We start from the raw sequence: 21,442 nt of genomic DNA on the forward strand, positions 1-21,442 counted from the left end.
GAAACTGTTCCCCATGGGTCATGACCACAGTGTAGATCATGAACGCGCAAATTTTACCAGACCACGGTTAAATGTCTCTATAACGGAATATTGAATGACATTCGTGCTTTCCTGTAAAATCGAGTAGTTATGTTTTTTAAGCTCATAGGCACTATAGCTTGTGGTGATCACCTGCATGTTATTGAGCCTATCCACAATTATATTGACTACAGGTTAAAGTGCTTAGGGTTGTAAAAGTGGCTTTCTCACTGACCTAGGGCAATTTGGACTGGGCACATGACCCACTATAGTGACTGTCAATCATCAAATCAACGGAATGAAAATAATATATTTACAAAATAAATAACGTTTATCCGTTTATTCGATTACATAATACGTCAAATCAAAAACATGAAGAACGACCCATTTATAATTTTCTGTGTTGTCAGCAAGACACAACTGACTATTCATTGGCCAAAACGTACTGGTGCACAGCTTGAAACAGAACCGATAATTGAAAACACAACATTTGAATAATCAAATCATTAATTTTCTCATTATTTAATATTTCCTTTAGACAAAACAAACCCGTTTGTGTTCAATGATTTCAGATTCAAATAAAAATAAATCAATTATCTTGTCATCTAATAGGAAATATTAATTCGCCAAAAACTAAAATGGACCACAAACCATGTTTCCTAAAAATGAATACAAATCAACTGAAAATAAGGTTGTAGTCCATCAACACTTCATCAAGACTTAAATGAAAGTTATTTTATTTTCAACACTATATCCCTGGCTATCCCCCAACAACATCAAGGACCAAAAAAGAATCTCTCGTGGCCTCCCGAGTGTCGCAGCGGTCTAAGGCACTGCATCGCAGCGCTTGAGGCGTCACTACAGACCCGTGTTCGATCCCAGGCGGTCACAACCGGCCGTGACCGGGAGTCCCATAGGGATAGCACAATTGGCCCAGGGTCGTTCATATTAGTGGAGGGTTTGGCCGGGGGGGCTTTACTTGGCTCGTTGCGCTCTAGCGACTCCTTGTGGTGGGCCGGGCGCCTGCAGGCTGATGTTGGTCATCAGTTGAATGGTGTTTACTCCGACACATTGGTGAAGCTGGCTTCCGGGTTAAGCGAGCAGGTGTTAATAAGAGCAGTTTGGCGGGTCATGTTTCGGAGGACGCATGACTCGACCTTCACCTCCCGAGCCCGTTAGGGAGTTGCAGCGATGAGACTAGATCGCAATTGGATATCATGAAATTGGGGAGAAAAAAGGGGTAAAATATATATTTTTTTAAAATATTATAATAATCTCCTACATCACACCCTAAGTGCAACAATCGTTCTTTTGTTTAGTGTCCTCATAGGAGTACAGTTTACTTATATCAAAAAGGAAAATAAACAGATATAAAGAGTGAGTGGGTGTGAGCAAGAAAATAAAAATGCAACAATGTCCATCTTGTAAAAAACATATATGCCTAGAGAGCTGGGGAAAGGGAAGGGTGAATAGTCTTCGTCTTCTTTCGTTCTTTAATTCAAGCTCACAGTGAGAGCTTGCAATGACACAACTCTTTGTACATGAGTCTCCTTAGCTTTGGCATATCCAGCTGGCCAAAACTGAAAGGCTGCTCTAAGGCTAGGCACTTACAGTACTGTGGGGAAAAAACAGAAAAACGACGCAAAGTTAATGTCAATATCAATGGCAAATGTAATGATATAATCTTATCAAAAAAAGAAATTCAGGACCGCCTTTCAAAGATAATTCGTAAAAATCCGAATAACTTCACAGATCTTCATTGTAAAGGGTTTAAACACTGTTTCCCATGCTTGTTCAGTGAACCATAAACAATTCATGAACATGCACTTGTGGATCGGTCGTTAAGACACTTAACAGCTTACAGACGGTAGGCAATTAAGGTCACAGTTACGAAATCTTAGGACACTAAAGAGGACTTTCTACTGAAAAACACCAAAAGAAAGATGCCCAGGGTCCCTGCTCATCTGCGTGAACGTGCCTTAGGCATGCTGCAAGGAGGCATGAGGACTGCAGATGTGGCCAGGGCAATAAATTGCAATGTCCGTACTGTGAGACGCATAACACAGCGCTACAGGGAGACAGGACGGACAGCTGATCATCCTCGCAGTGGCAGACCACGTGTAACAACACCTGCACAGGATCGGTACAGCTGAACATCACACCTGCGGGACAGGTAAAGGACAGCAACAACAACTGCCTGAGTTACACCAGGAACGCACAATCCCTCCATCTGTGCTCAGACTGTCCGCAATAGGCTGAGAGAGGCCGGACTGAGGGCTTGTAGGCCTGTTGTAAGGCAGGTCCTCGCCAGACATCACCGGCAACAACGTCGTCTATGGGCACAAATCCATCGTCGCTGGACCAGACAGGACTGGGAAAAAGTGCTCTTCACTGACGAGTCTCGGTTTTGTCTTACCATGGGTGATGGTCGGATTTGCGTTTATCTTCAAAAGAATGAGCATTACACCGAGGCCTGTACTTTGAAGCGGGATCGATTTGGAGGTGGAGGGTCCGTCATGGTCTGGGGCGGTCTGTCACAGCATCATCGGACTGAGCTTGTTGTCATTGTAGGCAATCTCAAAGCTGTGCGTTACAGAGAAGACATCCTCCATCCCCATGTGGTACCCTTCCTGCAGGCTCATACCGTCATGACCCTCCAGCATGACAATGCCACCAGCCATACTGCTCGTTCTGTGCATGATTTCCTGCAAGACAGGAATGTCAGTGTTCTGCCATGGCCAGCGAAGAGCCCGGATCTCAATCCCATTGAGCACGTCTGGCACCTGTGAGGGCTAGGGCCATTCCCCCCCAGAAATGTCCGGGAACTTGCAGGTGCCTTGGTGGAAGAGTGGGGTAACATCTCACAGCAAGAACTGGCAAATCTGGTGCAGTCCATGAGGAGATGCACTGCAGTACTTAATGCAGCTGGTGGCCACACCAGATACTGACTGTTACTTTTGATTTTGACCCCCCCCCCTTTGTTCAGGGACACATTATTACATTTCTGTTAGTCACATGTCTGTGAAACTTGTTCAGTTTATGTCTCAGTTGTTGAATCTTATGTTCATACAAATATTTACACAAGTTAAGTTTGCTGAAGATAAATGCAGTTGACAGTGAGAGGATGTTTCTTTTTTTGCTGAGTTTAGTAGAGTACTGCATTTATGATAGATATCAAAGCAAATTACTTTTCTACCGGTTTGTGTGTAGCATACAATGAAGTGTGTTGGTAACAGTTTCATACAACATGATTAGATAGACAGGTTGCACTTTAGGTTCTGTTATTGAAATATGAATAATGATATTTAAGTTAACCCACCTGAAGGACAAATGCTCCACAGTCGCTGTCATTGTTCTGCCTGCCCACGTTCTGGGAAACACATGGGACAAAAACAATCACAAAAACATGGTATCAACTGACAAATAAACATTGCCCACCAAAAATCCAAAAGCACTCTTACCATTTTGAAGAAACCCTTCCACCCTGTGATAAAATCCTTCTGCTCTTTCTTGATTGCCTCAGCTTGTAAGTATTTTGCAATGTGCTAAAAAAACAAGAGAAATACATGGGTGAATATGAATCCACTGAGGGATAACAAAAATACAAGTATATCCACTGAGAGGAGCAGATTTGTAATCCTATATATCAGTGGTATTCGAAGTCAGGGTCACGGGGGAACAAAACATTTTATGATAAAAAAAATCAAGAGTACAGATTATTGTATGGGACAGTATACAAAGTTAGAGACAGATCATGTGAAACATTTACTCAAAAGTTTATTTACTGGCTTCTTTTCATTTTGATAAGAGATAAAAATGCAATGAATTGAAGGTTATTTGTTGATGTAAAAATCTAAATGTACAGGTTTTAAGGTTGTGTCATTAGATTTGGAGTGGGGTCGTGAGAAATTCTTGGGAAAAATAAATAAATTGGGTTCCCCGAAATTCTGGCGGGCAAAATGGGGTTCCCCCTGAAAAAGTTTGAATACCACTTCTATAGATCAAAATTACAGACTGACCGAATGGAGTGTTTGTACTGGCATAAAGGCAGATTTATACTTTCCACAGTCGTATAACTGCACGGGTCTGACTGCACAGATAGGCTTTAAGCCCAGGGAGGTACACTACACAGACCTTTGGGCAGCGGCGGTTGAGGGTGCGCTGGGAGTCAAAGTATGTGATAGCGCGTTGTGGGACGTCCACACACACCAGAGACCAGTGCACCTCCAGATGGATAGGGATCAACAATAGCCTCTTCTGGAAAATGTTCACCTGGAAAAAAGGATATGGGTGGAATTGTAATTTAATTTTTTACATATTTTTTCCCTCTACTTTTCTTTACTCTCCAGGGACTACAGTGATACATTTACAGAAATGCTGATCAGTGTGCATTGTTCACATAAAATAAAATATATTATAATAATACTTCTGGCATGTTGATACAAACAAACCAACAAACACACTTGACAACATAAGTAAACTATAGAACTCCTGCTAAATAAAATTCCGGCAGGGATAACTCACATTTTTTGTCCACCGTTTGACCCCGTCATAGCCCTTTGTCCTCAACTTGTCGTAAAAAAAGCTGTTGAAAAAATGAACCTGAAAGAAAGAGGAGAGTAGCCACGGTGTGAATGGGAACACATAACACACAAGTTGCGTTTGTGCACACACACAATAGTGGGGCTTCCCTGTGTTGGCGGGAAAAATGCAGGCAAATGAGGAATGGGGCATAACATGACCGATGAGGTAAGAGGATGCCAGCACCTAAATGTCATCAGAATCTCTCTCTCCTAAACATATATTTTACATTCATATTACTAGGTATGTTCATTTTCTCACCTCTTCTGGGACTGTGTCCATAACCATATCTCCATACATGTTCATGATCTGTGGTTCAAGACAAGATATTGTTAAAGACAAAACTTTAATATAATTTCCTAAAAACACAAATATTTATATTATTTAGTCAAAATGTTTACCTAAATCAGACACTGAAAAATAAATGAAAATCTCACACTCTATTCTATACTGAATCATATATAGAATTGGCAAATCATAAGTACATTTGAAATATTTCATAAACTGCTAATGTAAAAAAAACTCACAAAATTTAAAAAATGTGTGGTGATTTGGCCTGACCAAGACAGACCAACTGAGATGTGCTATTGTGGCTCAGAGAATAGAGTGTTCTTTTCAAATGTTAAAGAGTAGAAGTACCTGGTCATTGAGCCAGTTCTGTCCATACAATGTGCTGAGGTCATCCATTGTGAGGGTGTGGCGCTTGTAGTTGACACGGAACCCCCTCACCATGGCAGTCCCAGACAGATGCTGGTAAGACTGGATGAGGTGCTGCACAACAACTTTCCTTTGGAAGGGACAACAACAACACTTAATGAGAAACTTTTCAACATGAAAATACAAAAACACATGTTCATTAGACAGACAACAAATGTTTCGAACAGCAGTGTGACGGGGAGGGACTACTTGAACTTGTACAATAAGAAACGCTCGTTTTCATTTCCCACTGCAAAACACTGAAAATTAATTCCCATCGTGTGCCTAATGAAAATGACCCAGGATGCTGAAATGCAATGAGCATGATGAGATTAAAGGCCAATTATCGTGACAAACCTGTGTGGATCGGAGAAGCTCTTGCTGGGGAAGATGTCCTGTAGCTTGTCCACCACCTCATCCACATGGATAGGGATCATGCTCCCGTACTGGTGCAGGAATTCATTCAACATACCTGGGAGAGATCAGAGACAGTCAAAGTCTCACAAATTAAATAATCACCAAATTACATGTTTTTAATCACCTTGTTATATTGCATCTATGGTTAAAGCTTCAGTCTGGAGCTTGAGGTTAATCAATGCATAATTTCTGGTATAAATAGTAAAAACAATTTGCCCAGTCAACGTTGACCCTAACCCTTTAATGGATCATTTAGGAATCTTTCTTCATTAGCCTACCACATCTGGAGTGAATTAATTAAGGGCTGTCCCTGACTAAAATAAATATTGGTCGACCGAGAGACATCCAGTTCTTTCAACCAATCGAAATGTTTCAACTTATTTTTCCAGATAGACAGACACCCTATGAGTTTGAATTAAATCAACTACATAAGCACTGAGCTTGTCTGATGCTTTAAGCACACTGTTTGATTAAATAATGAAGACACGCAAATGACTCACACGGTGTTAAAAACAATTGACAGCGAGTGCATGCCTGACTGGCGCAGTTGTCTCACTCTCCTAACTACTGCAGCGAAAAGGCACCACAGCACAGCAAGTGTACATTGCTCTGTCCGTGCTGAAGCTGCAACATCATTACAGCCATTTCTGACTGAAATGTTGTTTTACCGAAATCCCTAATTTGTTCAGGAAAAACATTCCCTATTCCCTCAACCCTTGCTCCTTTTAACCTGTTTGGGATAGGGGGCAGGATTTTCACGGCCGGATGAAAAAAACGTACCCGATTTAAACTGGTTACTACTCTTGCCCAGAAATGAGAATATGCATATTATTAGTAGATTTGGATAGAAAACACTGAAGTTTCTAAAACTGTTTGAATGGTGTCTGTGAGTATAACAGAACTCATATGGCAGGCAAAAACCTGAGAAGATTCCAAGCAGGAAGTGGCCTGTCTGCGAATTTGTCGTCCTTCTGTTGCGTCTCTATCGAAACTACAGTATCTGAGCTGTTACGTGACACTTTCTAAGGCTTCCATTGGCTCTCTAAAGCCTTCAGAAACCGGATTGAGCCGTCTCCTGTCTCTGGGCAGATAATAGCAGCTCAGTTTGTCAGTGGACTGCCTGGTGACAAAGAGATTGGAGATGCGCATTCACGAGATCACGCCATTTTTTCTTTTCCTCTTTGAATGAATACAGCATTGTCCGGTTGGAATATTATCGCTATTTTACGAGAAAAATAGCATAAAAATTAATTTTAAACAGCGTTTTACATGCTTCTAAGTACGGTAATGGAACATTTTGAATTTTTTTGTCTGGAAATGCGCTCGCGCGTTACCCTTTGGATAGTGACCTGAACGCACGAACAAAAACGGGGGTATTTGGACATAACTACGGATTATTTGGAACAAAAACAACATTTGTTGTGGAAGTAGCAGTCCTGGGAGTGCATTCTGACGAAGAACAGCAAAGGTAATACAATTTTTCTAATACTAATTCTGAGTTTAGTGAGCCCCGAACTTGGCGGGTGTCAAAATAGCTAGCCCTGATGGCTGAGCTATGTACTCAGAATATTGCAAAATGTGCCTTCGCCGAAAAGCTATTTTAAAATCTGACATAGCAATTGCATAAAGGAGTTCTGTATCTATAATTCTTTAAATAATTGTTATGTATTTTGTCAACGTTTATCATGAGTAATTTAGTAAATTCACCGGAAGTTTGCGGTGGGTATGCTAGTTCTGAACATCACATGCTAATGTAAAAAGCTGTTTTTTTATATAAATATGAACTTGATTGAACAAAACATGCATGTATTGTATAACATAATGTCCTAGGAGTGTCATCTGATGAAGATCAAAAGGTTAGTGCTGCATTTACATTTACGTCATTTAGCAGACGCTCTTATCCAGAGCGACTTACATATTGGTGCATTCACCTTATGATATTTAGCTGTGTTTTGGGTTTTTGTGACATATATGCTTGCTTTGAAAATGTCAAGTGATTATTTTTGGCTGTGTACTCTCCTAACATAATCTAATGTTTTGCTTTCGCTGTAAAGCCTTTTTGAAATCGGACAATGTGGTTGGATTAACGAGAGTCTTATCTTTCAAATGGTGTAAAATAGTCGTATGGTTGAAAAATTGAAATTATTGCATTTTTGAGGTATTTGTATTTCGCGCCACGTTCTTCCATTGGATATTTGGTGAGGCGTTCCGCTAGCGGAACGTCTATATGCAAGAGGTTTAAGTGAAACATGTAAAGCATCGCATGCATGTGACCAATATGGCCTGACCTATAGCCTATCATAATCACATCAATAAATTGGTAATACAAAAAAAACTCAGAACACGGTAACACGTGAGAACAAGGAGGACGTCAAAAATAAACTTGAAATGGGCAAATGTTAGTTTACTGGTTGCTGAGGAGGGAAAGGGGAATTCAGATCTGTGGAAGACATTTAACTTAGTTGGGGAAGCTACTGGAGATCAAGAAAAAGGAGGGTATAGAAGCAAAAAACGATATATAAAGCCTTTATTACAGCAGACTAAAAACAGGTGCATGCATTCGTGAATTGCGGTTTATTTATTGTTTAGGCTAATTATTCAAAAGCTCCATTTGTTATTTAATTTTAAAACTAAAATGTTGGATTGCATTTCACAGCATTAGATGTCTTATATGCTGTGTGATGGCATGAACAAATTCATGAGATTGATACAGTAGCCTAAATATTGAAATATAGGTCTAAGTAAGTTACGGTATTAAGACTAAACAGGACGCACTCTTAGGCCTATAGCTTGATGGTGGTTATAAAAGGTTTCATCAGACCAGAGAATAACATAACTTATCATAATGATCATAATAATAATTTTAATAACAACAATATGGAGATCAATAAAAAGGAGGGTATAGGAGTGAGATCTGTGTGCATATTGTGTGACAAACAGGTGCTGTTAGATTACAATATAATTTTATGCCTGTTTGGAACAGTGTAAATAAGAAATACCAGTCTGTTCTAACGGGAAGAAATTGTAAAGCCTTTATTACAGCATAGCAAAGATTAAAAATAGACGAATCTGTGAAATTGCTTTATCCGCCATTTTGCCGATGCAAGAGGCTTGGCGCTCACATAATCAGAAGGCTATTAAACAAACACTCAAACAGGCAAAAGAAGCAAGATCCGTCTTATTTCTGTAGAAGTGACCCCTTGACTTTTTCCACTTTTTGTTATGTTACAGCCTTATTCTAAAATTGATTAAATTGTTTTATTTTCCTCACCAATCTACACACAATACCCCATAATGACAAAGAAAAAGTGTGACTTTTTAAAAACATTTTTAAATGTATCACGGAAAAATGACATTTATATCAGTATTCAGACCCTTTACTCAGTACTTTGTTGAAGGACTTTTGGAAACGATTACAGCCTTCAATATGACACTACAAGCTTAGCACACCTGTATTTGGGGAGTTTCTCCCATTCTTCTCTGCAGATCCTCAAGCTTTGTCAGATTGGATGGGGAGCGTCACTACACAGCTATTTTGAGGTCTCTCCAGAGATGTTCGATTGGGTTCAAGTCCGGGCTCTGGCTGGACCACTTAAGGACATTCAGAGACTTGTCCCGAAGCCACTCCTGCGCTGTCTTGGCTGTGTGCAGCGTTTTACATGCTTCTAAGTACGGTAATGGAATATTTTGAAATTTTTTGTCACGAAACCCGCCGGCGCGTCACCCTTCGTTACCCTTTGGATAGTGTCTTGAACGCACGAACAAAACGCCGCTATTTGGATATAACTATGGATTATTTGGAACCAAACCAACATTTGTTGTTGAAGTAGAAGTCCTGGGAGTGCATTCTGACGAAGAACAGCAAAGGTAATCCAATTTTTCTTATAGTAAATCTGAGTTTGGTGAGTACCAACCTTGGTGGGTGTCAAAATAGCTACCCTGTGATGGCCGGGCTATCTACTCAGAATATTGCAAAATGTGCTTTCACCGAAAAGCTATTTTAAAATCGGACACCGCGATTGCATAAAGGAGTTCTGTATCTATAATTCTTAAAATAATTGTTATGTTTTTTGTGAACGTTTATCGTGAGTAATTTAGTAAATTCACCGGAAGTGTTCGGTGGGAATGCTAGTTCTGAACGTCACATGCTAATGTAAAAAGCTGGTTTTTGATATAAATATAAACTTGATTGAACAAAACATGCATGTATTGTATAACATAATGTCCTAGGAGTGTCATCTGATGAAGATCATCAAAGGTTAGTGCTGCATTTAGCTGTGGTTTTGGTTTTTGTGACATTATATGCTAGCTTGAAAAATGGTTGTCTGATTATTTCTGGCTGGGTACTCTCCTGACATAATCTAATGTTTTGCTTTCGTTGTAAAGCCTTTTTGAAATCGGACAGTGTGGTTAGATAAAGGAGAGTCTTGTCTTTAAAATGGTGTAAAATAGTCATATGTTTGAAAAATGGAAGTTTTCGGATTTTCGAGGAGTTTGTATTTCGCGCCACACCCTATCATTGGATATTGGAGCGGTGTTCCCCTAGCGGAACGTCTAGATGTAAGAGGTTAACAGAAAAGTAGACTAGTACTCAAAGCTGTTTTACCTTGTACACAGGAGATGTGTTCACTGCTGAGTTGCTGCTGAGGTGGTGGTTTATCCCTGTGGATGGTTGGCAGGCCTATAGGCGATTCCCGGAAGCCCAGCCCGTCCCTGTCCCCAACCTTGGCTGCATTACTCGCCACCTCATTTCCTATGAGTCCATTTGTCCCACACACCCAAGGGTCTGAGGGAAAATAAGAGATGGGTGCATATCGTGTAAAAAATATTAACATTTATTAACCATTTCATCTCTACAGAACAGTCTGTGATCATTCTTTATTTCATGAAATGCTACTGCTCATTTTTGAAAACACAAATTAAGTAAAGGGGGTGGATGGAAACAAGTCAATCTGATACAACTTCCAGTCTACATGTTGGCATATATTAATATACTGCTCAAAAAAATAAAGGGAACACTAAAATAACACACCCTAGATCTGAATGAATGAAATAATCTTATTAAATACTTTTTTCTTTACATAGTTGAATGTGCTGACAACAAAATCACAAAAATAATCAATAGAAATCCAATTTATCAACCCATGGAGGTCTGGATATGGAGTCACACTCAAAATTAAAGTGGAAAACCACACTACAGGCTGATCCAACTTTGATGTAATGTCCTTAAAACAAGTCAAAATGAGGCTCAGTAGTGTGTGTGTGGCCTCCACGTGCCTGTATGACCTCCCTACAACGCCTGTGCATGCTCCTGATGAGGTGGCGGATGGTCTCCTGAGGGATCTCCTCCCAGACCTGGACTAAAGCATCCGCCAACTCCTGGACAGTCTGTGGTGCAACGTGGCGTTGGTGGATGGAGCGAGACATGATGTCCCAGATGTGCTCAATTGGATTCAGGTCTGGGGAACGGGCGGGCCAGTCCATAGCATCAATGCCTTCCTCTTGCAGGAACTGCTGACACACTCAAGCCACATGAGGTCTAGCATTTTCTTGCATTAGGAGGAACCCAGGGCCAACCGCACCAGCATATGGTCTCACAAGGGGTCTGAGGATCTCATCTCGGTACCTAATGGCAGTCAGGCTACCTCTGGCGAGTACATGGAGGGCTGTGCGGCCCCCCAAAGAAATGCCACCCCACACCATGACTGACCCACCGCCAAACCGGTCATGCTGGAGGATGTTGCAGGCAGCAGAACGTTCTCCACGGCGTCTCCAGACTCTGTCACGTCTGTCACGTGCTCAGTGTGAACCTGCTTTCATCTGTGAAGAGCACAGGGCGCCAGTGGCGAATTTGCCAATCTTGGTGTTCTCTGGCAAATGCCAAACGTCCTGCACGGTGTTGGGCTGTAAGCACAACCCCCACCTGTGGACGTCGGGCCCTCATACCACCCTCATGGAGTCTGTTTCTGACCGTTTGAGCAGACACATGCACATTTGTGGCCTGTTGGAGGTCATTTTGCAGGGCTCTGGCAGTGCTCCTCCTTGCACAAAGGCGGAGGTAGCGGTCCTGCTGCTGGGTTGTTACCCTCCTACGGCCTCCTCCACATCTCCTGATGTACTGGCCTGTCTCCTGGTAGCGCCTCCATGCTCTGGACACTACGCTGACAGACACAGCAAACCTTCTTGACACAGCTCGCATTGATGTGCCATCCTGGATGAGCTGCACTACCTGAGCCACTTGTGTGGGTTGAAAACTCCCGTCTCATGCTACCACTAGAGTGAAAGCACCGCTAGCATTCAAAAGTGACCAAAACATCAGCCAGGAAGCATAGGAACTGAGAAGTGGTCTGTGGTCACCACCTGCAGAACCACTCCTTTATTGGGGGTGTCTTGCTAATTGCCTATAATTTCCACCTGTTGTCTATTCCATTTGCACAACAGCATGTGAAATGTATTGTCAATCAGTGTTGCTTCCTAAGGGGACAGTTTGATTTCACAGAAGTGTGATTGACTTGGAGTTACATTGTGTTGTTTAAGTGTTCCCTTTATTTTTTTTGAGCAGTGTATATATTCATGTTTCATGATACATCCAACATTAAATTTGGTCCAAAAACAACAACATTATACATACCATCTCCAGCCTCTATATCTTCCCTTCCCTTAAAGCAGCCCTGAGTTCGCCCATGCAGACGGGATCTTCCTGGCTTCTGTCTGTTGTGGAGATGTTTCTTCCTGCTCCCGAGGTGCCACCTCCTAGGCCTAGCTCGCCTGTACCCCAGGCCCAAAGACCCAGCCCATTTAGCCAGCTGGCACCATGTCCTCCAATGCAGGGCCAAGCGAGTGCGGCGGTTCACAGTCCTACTGAGTCTATACCAGCGCAGCAGCCTCCGCATCCTGAACCCATTGGGCTGTGTTTTTATTTGTGAGGGGCTACCAGAGTCACTGGCTGTGGATCTACTCTGATGATGTGATGGCGATAGAAGTGGTGCAGTCCAATCATCCTCTCCTGGTTCTTCCCAACTGAAACCCTCCTCCTTATCCTCTTCATCGTGGTCCATATCCATACGTTCTCCCATGCCCCACATGCTAGCTTCCTCCTCAGGCCGCCCTAGCTTGAAATGCATGGAACTTCTATGGACATGGTGAGGCGTTCTGGAGTCCACCAGATATCCTGGTCCAGTGGCCTCCTGTCTGACTGTCTCAGGGTCCCCTGCCAGTGTCAGCTCATTGGTCCAGTGGTTCTGTGCCAAGCTGTCTCCACTGTCTCGCATCTCTCCACGGGCACCCCACCAACAACACCTGCTTATAGCCTCTGCCTGGAATACAAAACAAGTGAAGTGGATATTGTAGTTAAGGAACAAGTGATAGTAACTACTGTAACATTAGTAATAGTAGTATTAGACCAGGTAATACTCTTAAACCATTCATTCCCACATTTTTCCCAGACAAGACACTATGCAAATCTTATACGATTTGTAACCCTAACATGTAATCCATATTGCGTTTTAGAGAGAGAGGAGAGTAGAGAGAGTGAAACATAGTGCTCTGCCTATAATAAAATTAACTGACATTTTCCCCTAATCCTTAGCCCCAATACAGTACATTCGTAAAGTATTCAGACCCCTTTGACTTTTTCACATTGTTACGTAACAGCCTTATTCTAAAAAGTATTAAATAAAACATTTTCCTCATCAATCTACAGAACGACACCCCATAATGACAAAGTGAAAACTGGTTTTAAAAATGGTTTGCAAAATCGAATCCCCGAGCTGACAAGGTAAAAATCTGTCTGTCAAAATCCTAGGCCATCATTGAAAATAAGAATTTGTTCTTAACTGACTTGCCTAGTTAAAAAAAAAAGGTTACATTATTTTTTTTTTTAAATAGGTCTACTGCTACATCCGCCCCAATTGTAAAAATAGGTGTACTCCTGCATTTCAGCCCCAATATTCATACAAACCAGGTCCACACCTGTACTTCAGCTCCAATTTACATACCTACAAAGTCTGCACCTGTGCATAAACCCAATTAGTCAATTGGTCCCATGTGCATCAGTTGGTAGAGCATGGCGCTAGCAACAGCAGGATTGTGGGTTCAATTCCCATGGGGGACCAGTTAGAAAATATAGGCACTCACTACTCTAAGTAGCTCTGGATAAGAGCGTCTGCTAAATGACTAAAATGTAAAACTAAGCCAGGTCTAAATGTCCTCCAAGCCTGAATACTCAAACTGTAAACCACCCCTGCACCTCAGCTCCAGAACTCTTACAAACCAGGTCCACACCTTTGAATGCCAATGTTAATATAAAGACCTACACCTGCATATTTCAGATCAAATACCCCTACGAACCAGGTTTACACCTGTGACTATGTCCCAACACTGATAAACCAGGTCTACCCTTGTGATTATTCAGCAAACCTCATATAAACCAGGTCTACCATTGATCAAGAGAAACCTAGACATTAAATACTTGTTAAGTTATTAAACTAATTCAGTTTATGATGTATCTATACATGGCCAATTCCCCAAAATATGAAGTTTTTGTCAGAATCACTGATTTAAAACATATGTAAAGGCTAATGGAGAATGGAAAAATAATCTGTAAGAACATATTGGTCAAGTATTTCCATAACCCAATTCAAATCTACTGAAAAAATAAATACATCTGATATAATTAAATATGATAATAAATTGGAGCAAATGTGACCGCAATACACTATATATAGAATAATATGTGGATGCCCCTTCAAGTTAGTGGATTTGGGCATTTCAGCCACACCCGATGCTGACAGATGTATAAAAATCGAGCACACAACAATGCGCTCTCCATAGACAAACATTGGTAGCAGAATGGCCCATACTGAAAAACTTAGTGACTTTCAACTTGGCACCATCATAGGATGCCACCTTTCCAACAAGTCATTGTCAAATTTCTGCCCTGCTGGAGCTGCCCCGGTCAACTCTAAGGGCTATAATTGTGAAGTGGAAACATCTAGGAGCAACAATGGTTCAGCCACGAAGTGGTAGGCCACACAAGCTCACTGAACCGTACCGGCAAGTTCCAAACTGCCTCTGGAAGCAACGTCAGCACAAAAACGGTTCGTCGGGAGCGTCAAGAACTGGGATTTCCATGGCAGAGCAGCCGCACACACGTCTAAGATCACCATGCACAATGCCAAGCATCGGTTGGAGTGGTGTAAAGCTTGCTGCCATTGGACTCTGGAGCAGTGGGAACGCATTCTCTAGAGTCATGAATCACGCTACACCATCTGGCAGTCCGACGGTTGAATATGTGTTTGGCGGATGCCAGGACAACGCTACCTACTCCAATACATAGTGCCAACTGTAAAGTTTGGTGAAGGAGGAATAATGGTCAGGGCTGTTTTTCATGGTTCAGGCTAGGCCCCTTAGTTCCAGTGAAGGGAAATCTGACCGCTACAGCATACAATGACATTCTAGACAATTCTGTGCTTCCAATTTTGTGGCAACAGTTTGAGGAAGGCCCTTACCTGTTTCAGCATGAAAATGCCCCCGTGAACAAAGCGGGTCCATACAGAAATGGTTTGTCAAGATCGGTGTGGAAGAACTTGACTGGCCTGCACAGAGCCCTGAACTTAATGAATTGGTATGCCGACTGCTAGCCAGGCCTAACATCAGTGCCCGACCTCACAAATGCTCTTGTGGCTGAATGGAAGCAAGTCCCCACAGCAATGTTCCAACATCTAGCAGAAAGCCTTAACAAAAGGAGGTTGTTATAGCAACAAGCAGGTGTCTACATACTCTTGGTCATAGATTCAATGTATTGAAAATGATGGCAGATATGTAAACTAGACACTTTAAACATTATATTTACAAAATCAACATAAGTCAACAATGTATTTCTTTTTTAAGCTGTTTAATACAGACTTTTGGTACCAAATTCGTCAATAAATGTACACGTATGAGATTTATACTTAGGGGTCTTTTGACCATTTTCAAAAATCATGAAACTTCCCTGAATCATACTTAACACCTTAATAATGCATAACATATCACTTATTTGTTGATAAGTACAACTTTAACTTCTCTTGACTCTGTAAAGTACAAATGTAAATGTTTCAACTATTGTGACCGAAGAGATTAAATGGGTTAAGTGTTTACTTATCACGGGAGGCCATGGCATGGATTACTGAAATATTAGTGCTTAGTTTAGTTTCGGCAAATGTTTCTAGCAAACTGGGATTCGCTAAATGTATGTCGTGAATAAGAACCTTCGTTGTGTTAAGTGAAAATAAAATGAAACACACGATACTTCATCCAACCGGATAGGAGGTCAGAGGAGAAGTATCTTGCTGGCCAAATTGTCTTTAATATGAAGCGCGCGCAGAGTACATAAAATCGGATTCTCAACCCCGCGAGGTGTCGGTTGGATGAGTGAGGGAGAAAACAACTACTTACCGTTTAGATCTAGTGTTTCTCCGAAAGAGACACCCGTCAATGGTCCATTTTGTGTGTATTTTCCGTTATTTGAATTGAATACACCGAATAAACGATAAATGCTTTCCCATTCAATGAAAACGGGCACTTACTTACGCTACTGTGAAGCAGACAACAATAACTAAGTACTTCCGGGTCACAGATTTTTTGGAATCCTCCAGAATAAGTGTCCCATGAGGTATACTTTGTGAATTAATAATTAGGATAGAAATGTACACAATTATCGATATTTTATACTAGTTATCATACAAAGAATAATTTAAAGTATTTCTATAAGATATGTATCACACAACACAATGCCAAAGTTTTGAGGGAGTGTGCAATTGACATACTGACTGCAGGAATGTCCACCAGAGCTGTTGACAGAGAATGTAATGTTAATTTCTCTACCATAAGAATTTGGCAGTATATCAAACCGGAAAACCACGTGTATGGCGTCCTGTGGGCGAGCGGTTTGCTGATGTCAATGTTGTGAACAGAGTGCCCCATGGTGGAATTATGGTATGGCAGTAGCGGTAGGTGTGTACAATCACTGAGGAAGCCAAGCCAGTAAAAAATACATATTACAACCTATGGTGTGATAATTGCATTGTTTGCTCTATAACCCATTTGTTCATACGACACCCTGATATAAAATAAGGCCGTGCCAACAAAAAGACAACAGTCACACAGTGGTGGAATAAATTCAACTAGACATTAGTTTGTTTCATCACAAAACCGGAAAGCAACATCAGTCCGGTGAAGTCCACAAAGCAAATATTGCATACAAACAGTTATATCACCTGTAGCATGGTCAAGCAAGTTAATGTTTTCAACAGTTTACTAACCAACTACTGATTTAGAACCACGTAGTTACCGCAAGTAAGCACAAAGTCAATAGGCGCACTGCCTCCGCTATTCCAGTACTATTTCTACTTAAACATTTAAACATCAAATCAAAAAGGCTATATTTTCTTAGTTTAATACACCTAAAACAAACTTAAAGATACCAAAAAACAATTTAGTCCAATCAACGTTGCTAAATATCATATGGCTGTCCATGGTACTGATTTCTTTGTGTGTGTGTGTGTGTGTGTGGGCGTGCGCAAGTAAAACTAAAATGTCGACTCACCTTACTTGTAGACTAGTTGAACAGCAATGCCATCCACCTCTCTTTCATGTTGGCATAACGGTCTATGGCTCTGTCACACAGTAAGTACAATGAACCAGCGAAGTTAGCTAGCTAGCTTTAATGTGAGCTTACTATCTACAGTGCATTCGGAAAATATTCAGACCCTTTGACTTTTTCCACATTTTGTTACGTTACAGCCTTATAAAAAAAATGTCTCATCAATCTACACTCATTACCCCATAATGACAAAGCAAAAACGGGTTTTTAGAAATTATTACACATTTATTAAAAATAAAAAAACAGAAATACATTATTTACATAAGTATTCAGACCCTTTGTTATGAGACTCGAAATTGAGCTCATCCTTGGCCTTCCCTGTGGCTCAGTTGGTAGAGCATGGTATGTGCAACGCCAGGGTTGTGGGTTCAATTCCCATGGGGGGCCAGTACAAACAAATGCATGAAATGTATGCATTCACTACTGTAAGTTGCTCTGGATAAGAGTGTCTGCTAAATTACTAAAATGTAAAAAAGAAATTCCTTGAGATGTTTGTACAATTTGATTGGACATGATTTAGAAAGGCACACACCTGTCTATATATGGTCCCACAGTTGACAGTGCATCTCAGAGCAAAAACCCAGCCATTTGGCCTCACAGCCAAACTAAGCAATTGGGGGAGATGGTCACTCTGTGGAGACTCCACCAATCAGGCCTTTATGATAAAGTTGCCAGATGGTAGCCAATCCTCCATAAAAGGCACAGCCCTCTTGGAGTTTGCCAAAAGGCACCTAAAGGACTCTCAGGCCATGAGAAACAAGATTCTCTGGTCTGATGAAACCAAGATTGAACTATTTGGCCTGAATGCCTCACAGCATGTCTGGAGGAAACCTGGCACGGTGGTGGCAGCCACATGATGCTGTGTCGATGTTTTTCAGCGGCAGGGGCTGGGAGACTAGTCAGGATCGAGGCAAAGATGAACGGAGCAAAGTATAGAGAGATCCTTTATGAAAACTTGCTCAAGAGCGCTCAGGACCTCACCTTCCAACTGACAATGAGCCTAAGCACACATCCATGACAACGCAGGAGTGGCTTCGGGACAAGTCTCTTTGACCCACTCAAAGGCCGATTGAAAATCGAAAATCTCTGGAGAGACCTGAAAATAGCTGTGCAGCAACTCTCCCCATCCAACCTGATAGAGCTTGAGAGGATCTGCAGAGAAGAATGGGAGAAACTCCCCAAATACAGGGGTGCCAAACTTGTAGAGTCATACCCAAGAAAACTGTAATCGCTGCCAAAGGTGCTTCAACATAGTACTGCGTAAAGGGTCTGAATACTTACAGTACCAGTCAAAAGTTTGGACACACCTTCTCAAGGTTTTTCTTTATTTTTCCTATTTTCTTCATTGTAGAATAATAGTGAGGACATCAAATCAATGACATAACACATATGGAATCATGAAGTAACCAAAAAAGTGTTCAGCAAATCAAAATATTTGTTATAGTTTAGATTCTTCAAAGTAGCCACCCTTTGCCTTAATGACAGCTTTGCACACTCTTGTCATTCTCTCAATGCTTTTCCAACAGTCTTGAAGGAGTTCCCACATATGCTGAGCACTTGTTTGCTGCTTTTCCTTCACTCTGTGGTCCAACACATCCCAAACCATCTCAATTGGATTGAGATTGGGTGATTGTGGAGGCCAGGTCATCTGATGCAGCACTCCATCACTCTCCTTCTTGGTCAAATATCCCTTACACAGCCTGGAGGTGGGTCATTGTCCTGTTGAAAAACAAATGATAGTCCCACTAAGCGCAAACCAGATGGGATGGCGTATCGCTGCAGAATGCTGTGGTGGCCATGTGCTTAGGTGTGCCTTGAATTCCAAATAAATCACAGTGTCACCAGCAAAGCACCATCACACTTTCTCTTCCATGCTTCACGGTGTGAACCACACATGCAGAAATCATCTGTTCACCTACTCTCTGCGTCTCACAAAGATACGGTGGTTGGAACCCAAAATCTCCAATTTGGACTCATCAGACCAAAGGACAGATTTCCACCGATCTAATGTCCATTGCTCGTGTTTCTTGGCCCAAGCAAGTCTCTTCTTATTATTGGTGTCCTTTAGTAGTGGCTTCTTTGTAGCAATTCGACCATGAAGGCCTCATTCACGCAGTCTCCTCTGAACAGTTGATGTTGAGATGTCTCTGTTACTTGAACTCTGTGAAGCATTTATTGGGGCTGCAATCTGAGGTGCAGTTAACTCTAATGAATTGACTGACCTTCACGTCTTAAAGTAATGATAGATTGTCATTTCTCTTTGCTTATTTGAGCTGTTCTTGCCTTAATATGGACTTGATCTTTTACCAAATAGGGCTATCTTCTGTATACCACCTCTACCTTGTCACAACACAACTGATTGGCTCAAGCGCATTAAGAATGAAAGAAATTCCACAAATTAACTTTTAACAAGGCACACATGTTAATTGAAATGCATGCCAGGTAATTACCTCATGAAGTTGGTTGAGAGAATGCTAAGAGTGTGCAAAGCTGTCATCAAGGCAAAGGTTGCCTTGAAGAATCTCAAACACCTTTTTGGTTACTACATGATGCCATATGTGTTATTTCATAGTTTTGATGTCTTCACTATTATTCTACAATGTAGAAATAGTAAAAATAAAGAAACTGTGATGAGTAGGTGTGACCAAACTTTTGACTAGTACTGTATGTACATGTAATATTTCAGTTTTTTTCTTATTGTTAATACAATTTGAATACTTTCAGACCCCTTATTGGCTGGGCCTAGCTCCCAAGTGTGTGGGCCTATGCCCTCCCTACCCCACCCATCACTGTGCCCCTGCCCAACCTGCCCTGAATGACTGGTCGCCACTGCATCTACCTGACAGGTGTGGCATATCAAGAAGCTGATTTAACCTCTACACCACTGGTCCCCCCCCCCAAGCTCCTGCTTTCCCAGTCGCTCTTTTTCTCGCCCTCCTGGTTTTGACCCTTGTCTGTCCTGACTCTGAGCCCACATGCCTGACCACTCTGCCTGAGCCTGCCTGCCGACCTATACCTTTGCCCCATCTCTGTATTGTTGACCTCTGCCAACCCTGACCCTGCCTGCCGTCTGGTACCGTTGCCTCACCTCTGGTTTACTGCCCCTGCCTGCCTTCACATGTCTATTGCCTGCCCCTGTTGGAATATTAAACCATTGTCAATTCGACTTGTCTGCATCTTGGTCTTACCTTGATTCCTGATACACTGCTGCCATCTAGTGGCCAAGGTCTAAATTGTGCCTGGGCTGGAATAATACATTATGGCCTTTCTCTTGTATTTCAAAGATGATGGTACAAAAGAAATACAAAAAAACCATCATTTTTTTTCTTTGTATTATCTTTTACCAGATCTCATGTGTTATATTTTCCTACATTAATTTCACATTTCCACAAACTTAAAAGTTTTTCTTTTCAAATGGTGTCAAGAATATGCATATCCTTGCTTCAGGTCCTGAGCTACAGGCAGTTAGATTTGGGTAAGTCATTTTAGGTGAAAAATAAAAAAAAGGGGCGGATCCTTAGTGAACAGCATGATCATTACACAGGTGCACCTTGTGCTGGGGACAAAATTCACTCTAAAAGGTGTTTTGAGGGAGCATACAATTGGCATGCTGACTGCAGGACTGTCCACCAGAGCTGTTCACTTGCGGTTCTGGGGGGGGGGGCAGTGCCCATGTGACAACAATTTTGGACCCCCTTGTGGCCCCCCTAAATGTGGAGTATGAAATAATCTTTACATAACTCATTTTTGCTATGGTTCTTTTTTTACATCCGTTATTAGACAGTGGCAACTTCTTCACCTTTTTTGATCCACCCAGACAGCTGATGAAACAGAAGTATTTATGTCTGTAATATATATAGCCTTTTTTGTGGGTGAAAACTCATTCTGATTGGCTGGGCCTGGCTCACCCAGTGGCTATGCCCTTCCAAGCCCACCCATCGCTGCATCCCTGCCCACTGGGGCCAAGCTTCCTGCCATCCAGAACTTCTATACCAGGCGGTGTCAGAGGAAGGCCTTAAAAGTTGTCAAAGACTCCAGCCACTATAGTCATAGACTGTTCTCTCTGCTACCGCACAGCAAGCGGTA

At 41.7% G+C, this 21,442-nt stretch overlaps 1 protein-coding gene across 3 annotated transcripts; it reads right to left on the bottom strand.

Annotated features, from left to right (window-relative positions):
- Positions 1–343: 343 nt before the first annotated feature.
- senp3a (SUMO specific peptidase 3a) lies at positions 344–17,391 on the bottom strand. Of its 3 annotated transcripts, none has more exons than XM_014195880.2 (11): positions 17,300–17,391; positions 12,344–13,028; positions 10,319–10,498; positions 5,653–5,767; positions 5,239–5,386; positions 4,861–4,908; positions 4,543–4,620; positions 4,153–4,290; positions 3,480–3,563; positions 3,338–3,388; positions 344–1,633 (listed from the first exon to the last, which is right to left on the bottom strand). In XM_014195880.2, the coding sequence occupies exons 2-11, from the start codon at positions 12,981–12,983 to the stop codon at positions 1,523–1,525; spliced, it is 1,593 nt and encodes a 530-aa protein (XP_014051355.2). In that variant the 5' UTR covers positions 12,984–13,028; positions 17,300–17,391; the 3' UTR covers positions 344–1,522. The 3 variants fall into 3 exon arrangements, with proteins under 3 accessions (XP_014051355.2, XP_014051354.2, XP_045572820.1); XM_014195879.2 differs by lacking the exon at positions 17,300–17,391 and adding an exon at positions 16,150–16,341; XM_045716864.1 differs by lacking the exon at positions 17,300–17,391 and adding an exon at positions 15,222–15,485.
- Between the last annotated feature and the right edge of the window lie 4,051 nt (positions 17,392–21,442).

The sequence above is a fragment of the Salmo salar genome, chromosome ssa04, assembly GCF_905237065.1.
Source record: "Salmo salar chromosome ssa04, Ssal_v3.1, whole genome shotgun sequence".
In the NCBI taxonomy this organism is placed as follows: domain Eukaryota; kingdom Metazoa; phylum Chordata; class Actinopteri; order Salmoniformes; family Salmonidae; genus Salmo; species Salmo salar.